Source organism: Aythya marila (assembly GCF_965140915.1).
Source record: "Aythya marila genome assembly, chromosome: 9".
Taxonomy (NCBI): Eukaryota; Metazoa; Chordata; class Aves; order Anseriformes; family Anatidae; genus Aythya; species Aythya marila.
Genome location: NC_139050.1, coordinates 14,948,706 through 14,967,085, shown reverse-complemented (window position 1 = coordinate 14,967,085; position 18,380 = coordinate 14,948,706). Strand labels below are relative to the sequence as shown.

The 18,380-nt window shown below is 45.3% G+C and overlaps 1 protein-coding gene across 2 annotated transcripts in view; it reads left to right on the top strand.

Moving 5' to 3' along the window:
• CCDC50 (coiled-coil domain containing 50) overlaps positions 1-18,128 on the top strand; it is a 40,416-nt gene extending 22,288 nt beyond the window's left edge. Inside the window, exons 5-12 of one of the 2 annotated variants that reach the window (XM_082767023.1) lie at positions 912-1,029; positions 4,529-5,233; positions 7,846-7,952; positions 8,528-8,572; positions 9,101-9,205; positions 10,121-10,200; positions 11,280-11,377; positions 12,370-18,128. In XM_082767023.1, the coding sequence (XP_082623149.1) occupies positions 912-1,029; positions 4,529-5,233; positions 7,846-7,952; positions 8,528-8,572; positions 9,101-9,205; positions 10,121-10,200; positions 11,280-11,377; positions 12,370-12,389 (1,278 nt within the window). In that variant the 3' untranslated portion in view covers positions 12,390-18,128. The remainder of the gene's footprint in view (positions 1-911; positions 1,030-4,528; positions 5,234-7,845; positions 7,953-8,527; positions 8,573-9,100; positions 9,206-10,120; positions 10,201-11,279; positions 11,378-12,369) is intronic. The other variant, XM_082767024.1, reaches the window with a different exon arrangement.
• Positions 18,129-18,380: the final 252 nt, after the last annotated feature.

Sequence of the window (18,380 nt, the reverse complement as noted above, 5' to 3'; positions counted from 1 at the left end):
AGCCCTGAGGTCTAGGGAGGCTTAAATGAATACTGCCCTAGGGTAAGCTTGACCTGCTGGTAGCATCTTCCAGCTTCTCTTCTTTGCTTCAGACTGGCTCCTCTGACTTGCAAGCTTCTGGGCCCTGAGTGAACAAGCCCCAAAGAGCTGTTTACTATTGCTAGGCCTTGTTGAACCATTAGTCATCTTGAAAGAAAATCAATTAAGAAAATGGAGTGCTGTTCTCTTTGATGGCATGTCTACCAAAACTGTGACAGAAGATAAACAGCCTACAGTTCCCACAGCACTCCTGTGGTGTCCGTAGCTCCTCTCTCCCTAACAGCTCATTCGATTTTTCTTTCCTTCAGCCTCTGTCAAAGTGATGCATCTCCCTGCTTGGCATCCTGCAGTCCCTGTAAATTACACCTGGTTTGAAGTGAGTTCACTGACAGGTTTAGGAAGTCCTTTCAGTCAGAAGAGCCTTCAGCTAGAAGAGAGTCTTTGCCTGGGTATTTTTCCTTGGCTGGTGGAGTTGAGGAGGGAGGTCCAGCACGCCACTTGTGTGAGCATGTTGTGCTCTTATCTAAAAACCAAGATGCTGCTGGAAGCCTGAGTTTGCCCAAGAAATTCCTCCTGTCCCTGTTCAGTCATTAGGGCTTTGCAGGCTTGCATGCAGATAGATGAGAAACCTGCAAGTTTTTTGTAAGTTCAGTGGTGGGCCTGGAGGAGGTTGTGTGCTGATTGCTGAGGTAGCCGTTTATGTCAGCCACGTAGGTGGAAGCCCTTCTAGCATGTGGTTTGAATTCAAGAGTAACCCTGTCACTGATGTGTCTGGAAAACAAAGCTGAGGATTTTTAGAGTTGTATTTTAATAAAAGAATCTGGAGATGTTTTTTAGGGGAAGGTAATGACTGTTTTCTTCAATCTCTGTAGGACATTGCCCGTCTCCTACAACAGAAAGAACTGCAGGAGGAAAAAAAGCGTAAGAAGCACTACCCAGAATCCCAGGGACACAAAATGTATGAAGATAGCTATTATTCAGAAAATGGAGGTAAGTTCTTCCTTCATAAAGTGTCAAGATCATGGTATTATAGGCGAACCTGGTGGTCTAGCAGCTTAGTTAGGGAGATTTCCATTACTTGCATTCAGTACTGTAGCATTGCATAAATTTCCAGGGCCAGGATCTAACTTCATTCTAGAGTCAGGAACTACTTGGAAAAATACAGTCGCTGAGGGTACTAATAAGTCACAGTTATTTCTGCGTAATGCTGCAAGTGTGTAGAGGAGAAATGCAGACACAATTCTACACTTGGAACAGTTTCTCTTTGAATGTGTGTGCTCATCTGTGATGCTGGCACTGGTACGTGCACAAAGGAATAAATGCTGGTTCATGGAACAGCCTTTCAAAAATAACTTCTTGCAGGTATGTATCCAAGCCCTAAAATTAGCACAACTGCTTTGAATGACTTACTGAATAACAAGGTCATCTCCACAGAATGTCTTTGCTGCAGTTCTCATCTGGGACTGTATTTTGTGAAGAATATATGACCCACAGCACTGCATTGCTTTCTTTTGGGTATCTTTTGCGATCAAATACAGACTTTCTGTAAATTGGGAGCAGAGAATCAGAGTGTGTTTAATTATGGAGCAATGTGGGGATTGCTTTGCTGTGCACTGGTGGTGGTTCTTGTGTTCTTGCTTCAAAATGTATGTGGTGGGGTAGAGACAGGCTGATTTTGATTAACAGATTGTGAAGATGAAGATCAAACCTCTTAATTCTTGCTTTAACATCCGTACTACTGGCAATTTTAAACATCTTTATATGACCTCAGACATAAAATATTTTAGTTCCAATTGGGAACAAGTTCAAGGAAGGCCAAGAAAATGCACAGCACAAAGTGCAAAACCATAACTAGGTGGAAACTTCATGGCCCCAAGTTCTGGTATGTGTGCAGAGCTAAAAAAAGACTTATCTGAGAGGTCTATGGCCAACACATGCTTTAATTTTTCAGAATTAAATGGGTTATGTCTCTGAAAAAATACAGTATAGGTAAGTGTTGCCAGGCAGAGATGGTATGACAGGATGGATTATTTTTTTTATAATAGAAAGTAGCTGACAGAAGTCTATGATTCTCTGAACTTTTTCTGTTATGGATTTGAAAAGCAGGATATCTTGTGGGTCTAACTTTTCTTCCTGCTGTAATCTGTAGTTCTGGAGGTGAGGTGGAAGGCACTTTTTGCATGACCATTTATAGTAGTGCTGTTCTTGATCCTTGTACCTAAAATAAATAAATAAAAATAGAAAGAACGAAAGAACTGAAGTGGATTTTGATGTCTGGACCATCTAGTACATTGATCTGAAACCTCATAAATACTGGGGCACCATTTGATTAGACTTCAGCATTCTTTTATATTGTCCTTGCTACTTGTGAACTTATAGTCAAAAGAAAAGCTCTTGCTTTGTTTGGGTTTTAGCCTGTCTTGACAGAATAAAAATTTATCCACATCCAGGAGGAGCATGGATTAGGGCTATTACTTGAGAGCAAACCGAGCTTTTTAAAGAGTGGAAAAATAAACATGAAAGAAAGCCGAGTTCCTCCCAGAAGTGTCTGTGCCATGAAAAACACTTCTGTATTCGCTTAGTCACTTGCTGCTTGAGAGAGTAACACCAGGACCTAAAGAGTGTTTACTTGGCCCCTGCAGAAGGTGCTGCAGGAACCAGTGCCTGCTGAGGAGTTAACTGCCCTGAGATACCCCAAAAACAAATGTCCTGCTTAGGCTGTCTAGCATGATTGTGTTTCCTGCGTCGATCCTCTCCCAACGCAGCCATGCTTTGCTCTTTCATAATCTCCTCTCCATGCTGATGTATATATTGAGCTTATTGTAAATGACAAAATTGAGCTAATTTTAGATCCTTGTTAATATTATTTAAAAAAATAAATAATCCTGATTCTTGCTTTTGGGTTCTGGTGTCTGTTGTTCAGTAAGTCTCTTAAATTGTTTCGTTGGATATAACTATTCTGTAAATCATGCTCACAATCTAAAACTGAACAGAAAAACCTGCCAGTTAACAGGAACTGCTGTGGTTACTCTTACAGTTCTTGGACTCTTAAAAATATATCTATTCCGGATAAGTCACACAAACAAAACCCATTTGTTTTCAAGATAGGTTTTCAGTAGGCTCTATTTTTGCTGGCTCAGAAAAGCTTTTTTTTTCTGAATAGTATGACTTGAAGGGAACATTCAGTTTTTGGGTGGCTTTTTTGTTTTGTTTTCTTACTTCTGAAACTTGGATGATTGTAGGGAAGGCAGAGCTATTTATGAGGACAGAATGAAGCTCAGGTGCAGTGAAATATAGTAAATATTTTAAGATGCTATAAAAACTCTTAGCAATGGAGAAGGAAAGTCTTACCCCTGCTCTTTGTATGATTCTGTTTGCAATCAGCCTCTGCTTCAAGGAAATTTCTTCTTCACTTTGAAAAGCTGCTGTAGAGATAATAGTTCACTCAGTGCAATGATTTTTCTTATCAAATAAGTTGATTGAGATTAAATTAATTAGCAGGTTGTATACAGGAAGCCTTCCGCATCTTCATAGTTGTGGAGGTTTTGTTACTGAAACTAAAGCAAAGAAAATTTCCATGTGCTTTCTGAAAAGCACAGAGGAAACAACCCCACTAAGCCGCTGAGTAAGCGGCTTTTCCAGCAACACTGCTGAGGTCAGGAGCTTGACTTTTGTGAAATCTTATCCTGCCTTTTAAGTTTCTGTAGCCCTTTCTGCAGACAGACTAAACTTCTGTCGATGCAGTAAGTGCAGGCCCTGAAACTCCTAAGTCTTCAAGAGATGTGGTGGGAAGTGTACGGATGCTGCAGCTATCCGTCATACCTTTTTAAAATTAATAATAAAAAATGCTGTCCCACCCCTCTCTCTTCTTACTCAAAAAAGTGGGTCTTTCCCCATGTTCAGTTGAGGCTGTTATTTCTGGGGAATAACCCTGGGGTTAAAGCCAGGGCAAGGCGTGGGTGCTCATAAACCAGGCTCCAACACAGCCCTCTGCTCGGAGCCTCCTGGCCTTGCCTCTGTTTTGTGCTCTCCCTCGTAAGCCCCTTTCTCATCAGGAGTCCAATATCCTCCAGCAGTGACAGGAGACAAGTTGCTCTGCTGTTTTGTTTTGTTTCTTTTTTTTTTTTTAATATTTTTTTTAAATCCCAAATGGCATCAGTAAAAATCCTTAATCTTCACAGTGGCTCCTCCTTGCCTTAGGAGTTGCTTGGACACACTTTGGGGCTGCACCCATGCTTTCTGCTTCAACCCCTTTGCCTCCTGTGCTGCCCTGGTTCAGTCCAGGCTGCCGCTTCTCTCTGTCTCCTGTTACACCCTACAAGTGTTATATCCCTGCTATTTTCTGTGTAGCCCCCTGCACTTTACCTGCATTTCCAGCTTACACTTGCGTCAGGCTTCCTTCATCTGCGTGCTGTAATTCTGGCCTCACTGAGCACCTATTAACCCTTTGTCACTAACCACCTCCTTGTTTGTCCCCCCTGTTGCTCAGAGCACCCCCGGGATGATCCTGGGGAGCAGGTTTCTGAGCCTCCCAGGGCACGTGGTGATGATAGGCACGCACATCGGCAGAGAGAGCGCCAAAAAGCACACTCGCCTCTGTCTGACAGAGCCTCCAAACACAGGCACGTCTCTTCGGAGGATCGTCACGGCTCTCCTCAACCGAGTGAGGCCACTGATGGCCATCGGCAGAGGCAGAAATCAGCCAGCCAGGGTGGGTCTGGGAGACCTCCCAGCCTCGACCTGGAAAGAGAGGCTGATGGTGGTGCCCATAAGCAGAGCAGCAGCTGGGAGCTGCAGGAGAGGAGGGCAGCCAGCAGGGAGAAGGCTCGGAGACCTCTCAGCCTTGACCTGGAGTCAGAGCGTGGACTCGCAGACCAGGCACGGTGCAGCAGAAAGCCAGCAAGGCAAGACCGAGAAAAGCGTCTTCCTCTTCTTGACGTGGAGCTGGAGGCCGAGCAGGAGACCTGGCGTCGGGGCGGCAGCCAGGTGGTGCGCCCTGAAAACCATAAATCCCGCCTTTGGGGCCGCTCCTCGCACAGGACGGAGCACGACAAGAGGCACCGGGACTCCGAATTCCAAGAAGATCATAGGAGGGGTGAGGAGAGAGACTGCAAAAGCACAGGACACAGGAAACCTTCCCCCTCCCCACACTCAGTGAGCCGGGGAGAGGTTGGAGACTCCCAGAGAGACTCAGGTAACCAGGTGCTGGGGAAGGTGTAGGTACGTGTGGGGACGGACCTTTGCTTGCCCCATCCTGCTGTCTGAAATCAGTGCTGCTTCTTCTGAAGACTTTTAATCTCCAATATCAGTCTGCAATGCGTACACGGTGAATCCTGCCTGGGTTTCTCTTATTTAATGAGGTTCTTTTTATCCGCTAAGACTCTCACTCTGTTTATTTCCCGACATGTCCCCTGGTTTCAAAAGGAGTAAGAAGGTGTTGTTGGAAACGGTGCCCTCGGTATCCTGTGTAAAAATTCCCTTTTATTTTCACTGATACAATTTGTGCTGTGGTTTCCTCTCGCAGAAATGGGATTTGATTTGGGATGCAAGGCTGTAAGTGAGGACACTTTGCTTAATACCAATACAAGCCAGCAATGTCCATCTAATTCCTACTGGAAAAAAAAATGTTGAAAATGTAAACGACTTTAGGCAAAGCTCACAAGTGTCCACTTGTGATATATTTTAGGATGTTCTTAACAAATTCTGTAGAAATGAACTTTTCTAGGAAACATGTACTTGAGTAGTTTTTGTTCAATAATACTTGGGGACTGGTGGCCTGTAAAATCCAGATACATCTTCCTGATTTTAAAACCTGCATGGGAGTGAGGGATGGCCTGTCTGTTAGATCAAGTCTCTGAACTTCCACTTCCACTGTGTATGCCACAGGCTGGGAAACTCCTACATTATGGCATCCAGCTGGTCCTTACGTGGGTAAGGTGAGGAAGATGAAGCATGTCTGTGTTCAGAGATGCCAGGAGAATTGTTCTTTTGTTGTCTTCATGCAAAAGTTTTCTGTGGGGAAGTGGGGGGTGTTAATCAGGCCTTCATATAGTCAGTAAGTTGTGATGTGCCCTGATACAGCATGGGATGGAATGACTCGGACTCTGATCACCCTCGTGTGGGGTCAGGGCAGCCAGAAGCTCACATCCTCTTCCTGAGGGAATTGGGGCGGGCTTTGTGCTCCTGAGTGTGGGCAGAAGTGATGTGTGAGTAATGTTTATCATTGCTTTCTGACCAAATCAAGACTGGTACCAGTCTGTATAAAGCAAACTCAGTCTTGGCTGTTCAGTGAACAATTCTGGAAACACAGTTTTGCTCTTCATGGGGGCAATGGTGTATGAAAGTCTGTCAGTGAAGCTGTTCTGGTGGGGTAAAACTGTGCTTATAGTGGCCTTGGAAGCAGTTTGAATAATTTAACTCTGACCAAGCTGATGCTTTTCGGTGGAGTTTGTGTGCTGGTCTGAGACTGCAGCGTTTCACAGCTTGGATCAGTCATACTCTTCTGGCAAGGCTGAGCCGTGCACTTAACTGTAACTGCCAGAAGAGCCAGAAGTTTTCTTTTCATGCTAGGGTCATGTGTAAGAGGGGTGTTACTTGTTGCTGAAATGTTGCTTAAAGTCATTGGATCTGTTGACCTAAATTTAATCAGAGCAAAAAAGCAAAAATACCCCATATACCACATTTAATACCTGAAGAGCTGGTATTTTCCTATTCCATGTTTTGATTTGGGGTTGATGCATCAGGTCTCTGGCCCACAGCTTGAAGCATTTGGGGTATTTGGTGGAGTACAATGGTAGTTTGTTGATAGATGCACAGAAGATAACCTATTGACCTCTAAAAACTATTTTTTTTCCTTGGTCTTACCTGATCAGAAGGAAGCTGATATGTGGCCCACTAAGCTGTAATGTATTTATAATCAGCGTGCAGAGTGCTGGAAGCATGGAAGTTTTGAGTGAAGCTTATTTTCTGAGTTTGGGCTGGGAGAGACACAGACAGACAGCTGGAGTATTTGTGTACCTCAGACATAAAGCAGAGAGCTCATTTAGATGTCTGAGATAGCTGAACAATACAGTTCAGGCTGCAGATGGAAGGAGAAGGCATTCATTGTACAGGAATGAGATCACGCATTTTATAACGGGGATACGGGGGGACTCCTTTGGCCTATTGCAGATAGACCACGGAGAGACTCCAAAATGCAACATTTAAACCACTTGTAGGTGGTTTACCTTTAAATAAACACTTCAGAAAAAATCAAAACCAAAAAAACCTCTGTACTCAAAGCAAGAACTGAACCTTGCGTGAACTCCAGAAATGTTTACATGGCTGTTTTCTCACTATGAATTGTGAAATTCGTGGGTCAGGCCAAAGCATGAAATTGTCAGAAACATTGTGTGCCTGTCCCAGACATCTCTTGCAGCCCGCGCTGCTCCAGAGGTGTGTTTAAGGACTCTGCTGTGCTTGTAGCACATTAGGCTGCTCTCCGCTGTCTGAATTGATGGTGTGTGAAAAATCTGTGATTCAATTCCTTTGCTAGCATCGCTGTGCCACTGAAAGCTGAAGCAAGAGGCATGGCTCTTGTAGCGTACAGTTCATTTGCCTTGTAAGACGTGGTGTAACTATATGTATAGAAAAAACTTATTCTAAGGTGCATGCTGCACCTCAAAATGTCTGCCTGGCAGGTACCTCATAGTGGTCTGTGGTCCCCTCGAGTGGGGCTCTGCAAGAGGCTGAGGAGACGGTGGGGATTTCCTTTCTGAAGCATTTGGGAAATGGGTGAGCTGATTGTTCTCTCTCCTAATTCTGTAGGAACTAAGCTGAGGGGGATGAGGCAAGCCACTTATGATAAACCCCTAAGGGAACAGGAATTGTCTGATGCTGAGATTGCTCGGAAACTGCAAGAGGAAGAGCTCCTGGTGAGTAGAGGGGATGCATTAGTCATCATGAAACAATTAAGGTACTCAGTGACATCTTGAATTTGGAAACCGCTAACGTGTATCTACGACTTTTAAGACCGGGGCCTTGCTGCTGTGCATTCTGGTGGTCAGCTCTGCCACCCATAACTGCACATGCAGTGAAGGCTGGTGTTGACCCAGTACAGCCTTTTTTTCCTGAATTACATATCCAAAAACTAAATGGCAGGAGAGGGTGATGTTAAATGAATGCTTGCAGGCAGGTGAAGATGGCATTTGGGCAGTATGGTTGGTGAGCTGAGAACTGGAACAGGCCAGAGCCTTTCCTGGGCTAGGGGTGGGAGAAAGGGCAATGTATTGTGGTGTGGCTTCCCGGATAGATGGGGAAAAAACTCAGCTGAAATGCCACTGTCTGGGTTATGAGGTACGTATTGAGTTAATTTAATATTATTGAGTTAATTTAATATATTTGGAGAGGATGGCAGTGTATTTGTATAGGTGCCTGCCTTGCCCAGTCGTTTGATGGGTCTTAATAATGTTAGAGGTTTTACAGTTTTGTCTCATTTTTTTCTTTTCAGGCCAACCAAGCAGATCAGAAGGCAGCTCAAGTGGCCCAGGATGAGGTGAGCAAGAAGCTAAATGTTTGTAGCATTTTACTTGTGGAGACTGCTAAGCCCTATTTGTCTACTCTGACCCTCTAGTTGTTTGTTTTTCCCCATGTAGGGGAATCTCAGGCCTCCGGGGGGTGTTTCTGGCTAGTTTTCATGTTCAGGTTAGCTTAACAGGGAGTTGTGTTGCCTGTTGCAACTTTGACAAAGGAAGTGCTCTTCTTGGCTGAAGAAGAGCATCTCTTGTAACTGAACACTGTAGGAGACTATCAGAGATGCTGGAAGATGAACCCAATACTGAAGGAAAAGAAACAAAGGGCTGAAAGGCTCTGCAAACAAAAACCAGGCAATTTGGGATCCTCTGGGCGTTCAGCATGTAGTCAGTCTCACTTCTGCTCTGTCGTTTGGTCCCTGATCACAGGCTCAGGTAGAATCCTGGCTTTGCACCCATCTAACTTAGCAGTCCATAGGAGAGATTTTAAACAGCTCAAACTGAGAATAGCAATACAACCTCTGACATGCTGTCTGTATTTTCCCTTTCAGGAAATTGCCCGTCTCTTGATGGCTGAGGAAAAAAAGGCTTTCAAGAAAGGGAAGGAGAGAGAAAAGTCTTCCTTTGAAAAGAAGAGGCATGATCAAGACTGGAAGGTATGTCAAGCTTCAGGAGGTCTCCCAAGTGAAATCCTATAACATTGTTCCAGAGGGAGGTGGGGGTGTGTGATGAGACCAAGAGGAATGGTACAGACCCTTGCATGCGAAGGGTCTTGCTGCCTGTTACTCAGCTGCTTCCTAAGCTTTTGGAGCCCTATCCTTGGTTAGATACTCTTTAGACTCAGTCTCAAGTAATGTATGCCTTAGACTGTGGCCGTGGAGGCTGGTGGTGGATGTCACAGCACCTCATGGCCTCCCTGAAGCACTGTCAGCCCTCCTGCTGCAGGACTTTTTCTCTACCGAAGTCCTTGCTGTAACTGTAAAAGCAGTAGTTCTGTTTGTTCACCACAGGTACACGGACAGCACAGCTGAGCCAATTTTATTATGAAGTAATGAGTATATCGAGCCTAGGCTAGGTTTTAGTGTAATACTGCAGGATCTTGGCTAGCCGTTGTGGAAGGTGATAAGAAACAGATTTCATAATCTGCCTTCCTAATGTGCTAAAGGAGGTGTTCAGTTAATCTTGGGGCCAGCTGGAGGTAGCTGATGTTTTCAGACTCCTTACCATGTTGGAGCAGTTGCAGCAGCACAGCTTTGTGCAGCTGGTCCCTCATGCTCAGCCGTGCTGCGTGCAGCCATTAACATGGACTGTATGCACTTGACCTCAGCTTTGGGAAGGGTCCCCCAGCACTGTCCTGAATTTAGAGCAAAGCTTAAGTTTGGCTCAGCAAGGCTGAGTTTCAGTTATCGTAAGTTAGTCCTGATCCTGCCATTTGCATGTGTCAGCATGCTCAGTGTGCAAAAGCTGAGCACAAAAGGGTTGTGTGGAGCTGAGGCAGTCTCGACACGCTGGCTGCTGTCTCACAAGGCATGTGGACAGCCAGTTGAACTGCTTTTTATTCTTCTTGTCAGCATGATGCAAGCGAGTCCCCGCGCTCAAGGTCAAAAGAAGGGCCTGAAACCCAGAGACACAAAGGTGACAAGTCTGTAAGGTGAGCTGAACGCGTGGCTAGTAAAACTGGGGAGATGCACTCAGGAAGCTGCACAGGAGCTGAGTCCTGGGGAGCAGTCATGGGGCGGCCAGCCTGACCCACGAGGGGGTTGGCAGAGAGCAGAGCTTTTAGCATTAAAAGGAGACGTCTGGCACAGAGCTCGTGAGGTGCTCGGTGACATGCGTCACTCGCTGTGCTTGTGGCTGCTGGCCATACTGGTCTTCCTGCCCGGCGCTGACAGAGATTGATGAGCTTGTGCAGTGACATTTGTAAAATGGCAGAGAAGTACCAAGAGGGTTAAAAACAAAACAAAACTTCTGGGGATGTGAAACCAAATGTCATCTCTGGGTGGGAAGGAGTAATCGTGCTGCATTTGCACAGCTGATCCCTTGTGTCCCTGCTCCCCATTTATGCCCTGTACACTGCTGCTGTGTGTGGACACCCCACTGCAGCGTGCGTGTTGTGCTTTGGGGTGCCTCATCCCAGAAGTGATGGGAACGTGCCGTAATGCAGTGCATCTTCTGAATCGCTTTGTACCCTGGCCTAATGCTCCTGGTGTGAGACAGAATCCTGTAAGTGACCCTGGTGGTTTTGATTTCCAATCCTGATAGGAGCTTAGAAGCTTTTGTTTAATTTGCAAACAAAACAATGAAGGTGTGCAGGGGAAGACAGATCTCATTAAAATGTTCTAGGGTGAAACAAGGCAAGCATTAAACTCTTTGAAACTTTTCTCTTTCCTTTTGAGTGAGGTTTGCATCAAATTTCATAATGGAAATTCTTTGTCTCCTGAAAAATTGAAACCATTATTAAATGAAAGCAGACCATGGGAAGTGCTGAACACTAGGTATTTCTCACCATATGAACAGTAACAGGCTGTGCTCAGAGGAGCTGGTCTGCAAGTGGAAAGCCCAAATCAGTTTGCTTTAAACTGGCAGGGACATACCAGGCAGCTGAGGTGATCCTTCTGCCATACTCTTGTGCCTTTTAATTTTGTTACTGTCCCATCCTGTTGTTCCTCCTGTGTCCCCCCACAATGTTCTTATGCATTTTTTTCCCTTCTGCTGCCTTTTGTTTGGCAGGTCACAGCCTCTCCTTGATGACTTCGAACATGCTCGGTATTACACAAGCCAGTCCAGCCCCTTACGTCAGTTTTCCAAACCTGAGCACTCTCCTAAAGGTAGGAACAAGTCCACAGCTGGCCTAACATGTGGGTTATTGTGGATTGTTTTCCTCGCGTAGCCAGCCTGGAGGACAGGGTGTTTGAAAGAGGAATAGTCATAGAGGAGGAATGGATGTTATTGCCCCAACAGGCAGGAGATGCTACTCAGTGAGTTCTGCTTGCTGAGCACATTGCTGGCTGAGAGAGGGAAAAGCTGAACTGGTTTGCCTCGAGTTTGTCAAAATGCTCTCTGCTTGTCCTGTGTGATCTCTTAATGATGAATGACTGTGAATCCAGGCAGCAAATGAAGGAGAAATAACATGAAGACAATGATGTGATGAGTTTTAGGTGACTCACTAATATCAAATGATCCAATACATGACAAAAAAAGCCTCAGAGTATCTCCTGTCTGGCATGTGGATGGGATGATTGTATAGAAGCTTGGTCTGAGAACAGGCTTGTTTTATTCCTGTAGCATCTCAGCACTGCTTTGTTGGCTTGTTTCCTGAAATAATTTGGCACCGGAGCAGTGAAGGATCGCCCTCCCCCCCAGTTCTTGAAATCTGTGTGCCACTTGTCTGAGTTATCTTTAGAGGCTCTGAGGAAGAAAGGTGCAGCCAGAGGTAGACTCAGATTTTTTCCAACTCCACTGATTATAACTTAAATGTGGACAGTTTTCTTGCCAAAATTTGAAGTTTTGGATGCTTTTGTGTTCTGTATTCATCAAAAGAGCTGGAAAGTTGATGGCAGTTTATATAGTCTGTAAGCCCAGTGATCCTTCTGTTTTCCTTAGCAAGGCTGTGAAATGTGACTGTGGTGCCATTCACAGCCTGCGAGAAATGGGTATCTTGTGGATCTATCCCTCCCTTTGCTGGAGTAAAGTAATGTACAGTTCCCTCTTTGACATCAGAGATCCAAGAGGGCAGTACAAGTAAGATGACTGCAGGTAGTATTTTCTTTACCAGGACCTATCCTTACAACCTGTTTCTCCTTTCTGTTTTGTTTTCCAGGTTCCCGTAGGAAGCAGTAAACTGTGCTAGCCTTCGCTTTGGTACTGACTCTTCTGTAGCAAACATTACTGGAATTGCCAGGCAACTTTCTCAATTCCTTACCCCATGGGGGGGTCCACCTTCCACTCCCAGGATCTCCTTTTTAAGTGTCATCATATTAATAAGGAACACTTGTTCGTTTCAATTTCTTACTCATATGTGATCACTTAAGCAGTGCAGTACAATCTAGCCGCCACTGAGCTGTGTGAATCAGCTAGCTGATTTAACAGCTCCCTCTTATTCCTTTGAGGCTTTCATTTATTTTTAAACTTTGGCTGGAGTTTTGACAAATAGGACGAGTAGAGATGCACATACAAAAGGGAGAAAAATCCAACATATGAGCTGGGTTATGGCAACGCAGCAGAAAATCTCAAGTCCAAGTTCTTTCCATATTAGGATGACTGAGCAAAGAGTTGTTAAAGGGAATGTGTGCTGCTTCTGCTGCTGGATAAGAGAGCTGAGCCAATCTGACAGTCACGGTAGCTTGCAGGAAGGAGAGAGTATCCTCACAGTGTGTGCCATCCAAAGCTAGAACCTGGGACTGGTGAGGAAGAAATTGCCTCTAGAACAAAACTTCTTAACTGCTGTATTTCTTTCTAGGGTTTCCAGCAATTTGGTTAGGGCGCGTAACCATGCGTTTAGCTCCAGGGTATCAGATAGGACAGTTAAGAGGAAGAACTACTTCAACTGAAATTAGATCTTGGGTGCATGACTTTTAAGGCATGCCAGGGAGTTGATGAAGCTGGGAGTTGTGGATTGGGAATAATCACGCAAACATATTTCAGTGCCTGCGGGGATCTCTGTGGTCACCTGCTTTGAGCTTCCAGGTGGTACAAGCTAAGGAATTTCACTGAAGCCACGGGGGAGCTACTGTACCTCCTAGCTCAGCTGCTGATGCACTTGAGCACAGTAACTTATGTCAGAACATGAGTGTGTCTTGTAAACATAGGATTGAAGGAGGGCCATATGGGCATAGAGCATTGAATCCAAAAGCTACTGTTAAAAGCAACTTTGAGGTAGAGACAGAGTGCCAAACAGTCTGCAAAATGTCTCTGCTAACTGCTTCTTCTCTGCGCTGCTCTGTCCAGCACCTGAGGCAGGCTCCAGTCAGGTTGAAACTATTGCTCTCCAGGGTACAGCAGTGTATCCAAGTTTAAGTTCTCTGTACACGTCTGCCCATGCAGTGCTTTTTTCCTTTATTTTTTCCCCTTTTGATGGCTTGTTTTCCTTCCACTCTTTGAAAATCATTCTGCTCTTGCAGTAACAAGTAGCCTTTTTCCCTTTGCCTTCTGTCACTCCAATTCTTTTGTCTTGCTAACCTTTTTTTTTTTTTTTCCCATGTATTTCCAAGTGCATTTTTAAACTGCAAGGCTGAGTAGCTGGACACTGGCTTGGAGTCTGCCCAGGCAGTACAGGTTAGTTATTCCCTTGGCAGTCTCACTCATGGCAGCAGAGCCTCCTGCGGTGCTCCTGTTGCACTTGCAGCCCAGCACAGAGGCTGTCCTGCTGTGCTCTGCTGCTGCTGCTGGTAGCTGCAGTCCTGCTGCTGGCTTTGCTGAGGAGGGTGCAGGCAGAGCTGAGACTGTGCTCGCTCTTGCCACCGATCTGTGCAGCTGCCTGGGAAAGGAGCCTGACAGCTCTGTGGAGCTTTGTGGAGAGTGAATGCTGGCGTGGAGTCGGATAGGAAGTCGGAAGAGATCGTGGCTCTCTGCTCTTGCACTAATGCACAATTCAAGCCCAAAGGCAGCTGAAAGGCTTTAACCTTGGCTCTTGTCCTTGGTCAGGATAGCTACTGAGACAAATCACTAGGAATGTGAGGCAACTCATTTTTCACATAAGTTGCAAGGGCATCATTTAACACTACAGCATGAGCCCGTGCCTTGCCTTGCCTTGCTCAACAGCTCAAGCTTCCATCTCTTACCCCCTGGGATGTTGGCACCAGCTCACTCCCTGTGAAGTACCAGACAGCCCCAATAGGCCTCTGCTCCAGGCATGCACCAGCCAAAAATGTTGTGAAGTTAGACTGGATCAGCAGCAACCTGTTAGCTGTGTACCCTTGCTTCCAGCCCATAGGCTTGCTTACCTGCATGATGAGTCTTCAAGTGAGTCGCAAGCTTTTGCTTGTTTGCTCTTTTTTCTCAGGAAATTTTCCAGCCAGAGGCTAGATTTTACTGTCCTTGCCTTGAGCCCTCTTTTTGTTCCACCTTTGTCCATTCAGAAGTGTTAATGTTTTTAAATGATCAGGAAAAAACAACAACAGAGACCGTATTTTTTTTGTTAGATAACTTGGGTTAATGTGGCAACCTCATTTGCAATGATTTTACTTTATAAAAGTTTATTTTTGTATTTCATGTAACAGTCAAAATTTCTACTGCTGAAAATGCCTTTTTTTTTTTTTTTTGTGTTGGGATTTTTCTCCCTCCTTGCCGTTAGAGTGTGTATATTTTTGTGAAATGGATGCCTGGTGGGGTTTTACGAACTAATACTTTTACAAGTACCCCAGCTTGTATCATCAGGGGCACTTAGGAAAATCGGATGGGGAAAAATCCTACCAAATAAGAAAGCAATTGTGCTTTATACTGACTGTCCATGGGAAACTGGTGACCCTCTGCACAAGGCAAGGGAAAACCACCAACTAACTCAGCCCTCCCTGGGCTTCTGTAGCTGACTTGCACTGCAGTTGGCTGATGTAACTTCTGTCTTCTATTCAGGAAAGTTGTGAAGGCCCTGAGCCTGCTGACACAGGAAGAACCTATTAAATCAGGAAAGATGCTTAGGAGTATCCAGGCTGTTGACTTCAGTGGGAGTGAGTGGAAATGCTATAAGAGAAAATTATGGTTGATCTTGTTTGGAAGTTGGGTAAAGTCCAAAGAATGCCCCAGTGCCTGCTCCGTGAAGCTGCAGGATCTCCTCAATGGCCTCCTCGGGCCAGCCAAGCTGCCCAACTGTGGCACCAAGAAAAGGGAGCTCAAGGGAAGTACCCAGGAGCGTCTGCTACTTCCTTGGATGTTTTCAGGGACCGCTGAATGCTCCGGGGCTGCTTTGCTCTATGTCTTCCCTTAGTGCTTAACTTTTTAGTCTTATTCCTTGTCTTTATTCATTTGCTGTCCCTTGCATTTCTTCTCCTGTTTGTTTTTTCTGTAGCCCTTGTAAATAGGAGGGCCTCGAGGATTTGCTAGAAGGGAGCTGGCACCTCTGTCTACAGGGAGGAATGCTAAGAATGATAGCTGAGAAAAGCATTTAATAAATGGGGGGTAAACAGAGCAATTGCTTACCTGACATGCCTTGTGGGCTTCGTGCAGACACGGTGTTCCCGAGGCAAAAGTTGCAACTGGACTTGTCTGTTTAGTAGCCACTTCCATGGCCCCACTGAAGTCAACAAGAGTTGAGACCAGGGATGAAAAAGGAGCCAATACTTCTTAGAGCTCAGCAGCCACAGCTCTGCTGAGAGTCAGGGAGATGCAAAACCAGCATCACTGAAGCCGTTCTTTTACAAAGGAACAGCCAGAGCAAAATCTCCTATCCATGGCAGAGAAATGTTTAACTTCGTGTGTGTGTGTGTGTCTTCAGTTACCAAGTTTCAGTAGCTCTGCCTATGGTTTTGCTCTGGATGTAACAAGCATGTCAGAGCTCTTGCAGGAACCCCTGCCCAGGTCACTCAGCTCTTGCATCCCTTTCTTACCATGTGCATTAACAAAGCAACAAGCACCGTGTGGAAAGTCCATCACCGTGAAATCCTGGCACTTCCTAACCTCCATAGCAGGCACATCTCACCAGCAAGAGCTCTCGCCGCCACCTCGCCTCCGTCCAAAGCACAGTGGTCCGCAGAAGAGGTGAGGCGAACCTGAGTGATCGTGCCTTACGTGCAGGGATACTCAACGTCTTCGACAGTCTGATCTGAGTCACCTTGCTACGAAATAACTGTCTTAAAACTTGGACTGTACAGCTTCCTGCAGTGAGAAGCGGTTGTCGTCACGGGAATAGATCAAACAGGTTAATCTTTTTTTAAAGAACTTCATGGTTTTGAACTTAATGGGGGTGGGGAAATATCAGCTGTTAGGGGATAGGTTAAGTCTCATCATTGAATTTCCTCCTCGTGGGGAGGAAGGGTAGAAGTTGCAAATGCTGCAGTCTGCTTCACTCTGTAAAAGGGATCTTGTATGTACAGTATTTTTATATCTCTGCATTCCCACCTGTCAGGATATGAATCAAGTTTAATAACAATCATAAGAAAAAAAGATTTTTTTTTACAGTGCTAGACCTTTGAGTTTTTTATTTTGTGCCAAACTACAGCCACTGTTACATTAGAGGGTATTCGTTCAGTTTATTGATCAATGTGTATATTATATATTTTTTATTATCAAGGTTTTTATTTTACTTCATGTTAACCTGTATGCAAACTAACTGTGGATTGCTAATTTATGTACAAGGGGAGCACTTTGGAGACAGTGTGAGGATTCCCCTACTTAGTTTACACTCCTGCAATATAGTGCAGCCAGTCCGTAAAACTCATATTCTCTGCAAGAAGTACTTCTCCTGGGCATCTGCCAGCTGAATCAGACTGCTCCTGCTATTCCTCATGGCAGCACTGATGCTGCAAGGCTGTGTTCAGGTGCAGTAGGAAACAAAGCGCAGCTCAGAGCAGGGACTGACAGGCGACCAAGTTCTCTGCTGTTCTCTTTGTGGTGGTGATGCCCAAGGAGGCAGCTGCAGCAGCAGCAGTTCCCATTTGGGGATGACTTTGAGGCTGCCCTATATCCGTCCCCAGCAGAGGGACTGTTCTGGTTCTGCCCCACTCTCTCTCAATGCTTAGTTTTGCAGTTGCTTTGGGAGGTGGGTGTGGGATACAGCACTGAGGCACAGCAGTGCCCCTCACATAACACACACCACAGGCTGCTTGTCTCTTCTTGTGAAGGACAGGCATAAACCTACAGAGACTCCAGTTATCTGTACTCTGAAATGTGCCATAACACACTTCTGGCCGTGCAGGGCTGTCGTGGAGGGTTGAGCTGTGCTGCACACATGCCACTTGGACTGCCATGCCTCAGACAGGCTGCACTACACACGTCTTGTGTTGAGAAGCTGCACTGCCCTCAGCCTCTGGGCTGGAAATACCAGCTGCTGCTGCCTCCTCTTGGATAGCACAGGGCAAGGCTTAAGCTGTGCAGTTGATGCTCTTCACAGGAGGGTCCCGGAGAGGACAACAGCACACGCAAGCATTTCCTATTTCACAGCAAACAAGTTTCACTGTATCAGTGTTCACTCTTAAGTAGACTCCACAGTGTGTCTCCAGCTGCATCTGCGTACTGCAATATAGCTAACTGCCTCAGAGAGACTGCGGTTGTCTAGTTTAGCTCTTCAGGGTAAGCTTTCAGCCTGTTGAATCTAAATGTTAGCCATACGAGGAGATGGATTAGTGGATTGGTTTAAATTCCTCAGAGCTGCAAAGTGTATCCTGTGTTGCAACAGCTAATTCTTAAATATATAAATCATGCACTGACAATAATCTGTCTATGCAAGCCTCTTCTTTCTTATTTTTGACTGTTCACTCTAATTTAACCAGGTTTGGCATAGAACTTCTGAATGACATTTAACCAAAGTATCGTGTCCGTGTGTGTATAGCATGTTTTGCTTCATACTCCTGAATTCGTTGAATGTAAAGGGAACATTGCCTTGCCCCGTTTTGTTCAATAAACCATTGTATTTTGTTATTGACTGCATCCTTCTGTCCCTCCGTGTGCTTTTCTGGGAACGCTGAATTGGGTTCTTTTCCCTGCTGCGAGTTGGAGGCTTGTTTGGTGTGTCCTGTTGGCTGTGCCCTCCGTGGGTTATGCAAGAGAAGGGGAAGGCAGTGCTTCATTCCACCCCTAGCTCCTGGAGCTTAGCTGGTTCTACCAATAATTGTGTTCTTCCAATTTAATAGATGTAGCAAAACAACGATTTGTATTTAATTTGATTATTTTGTGGCCAGA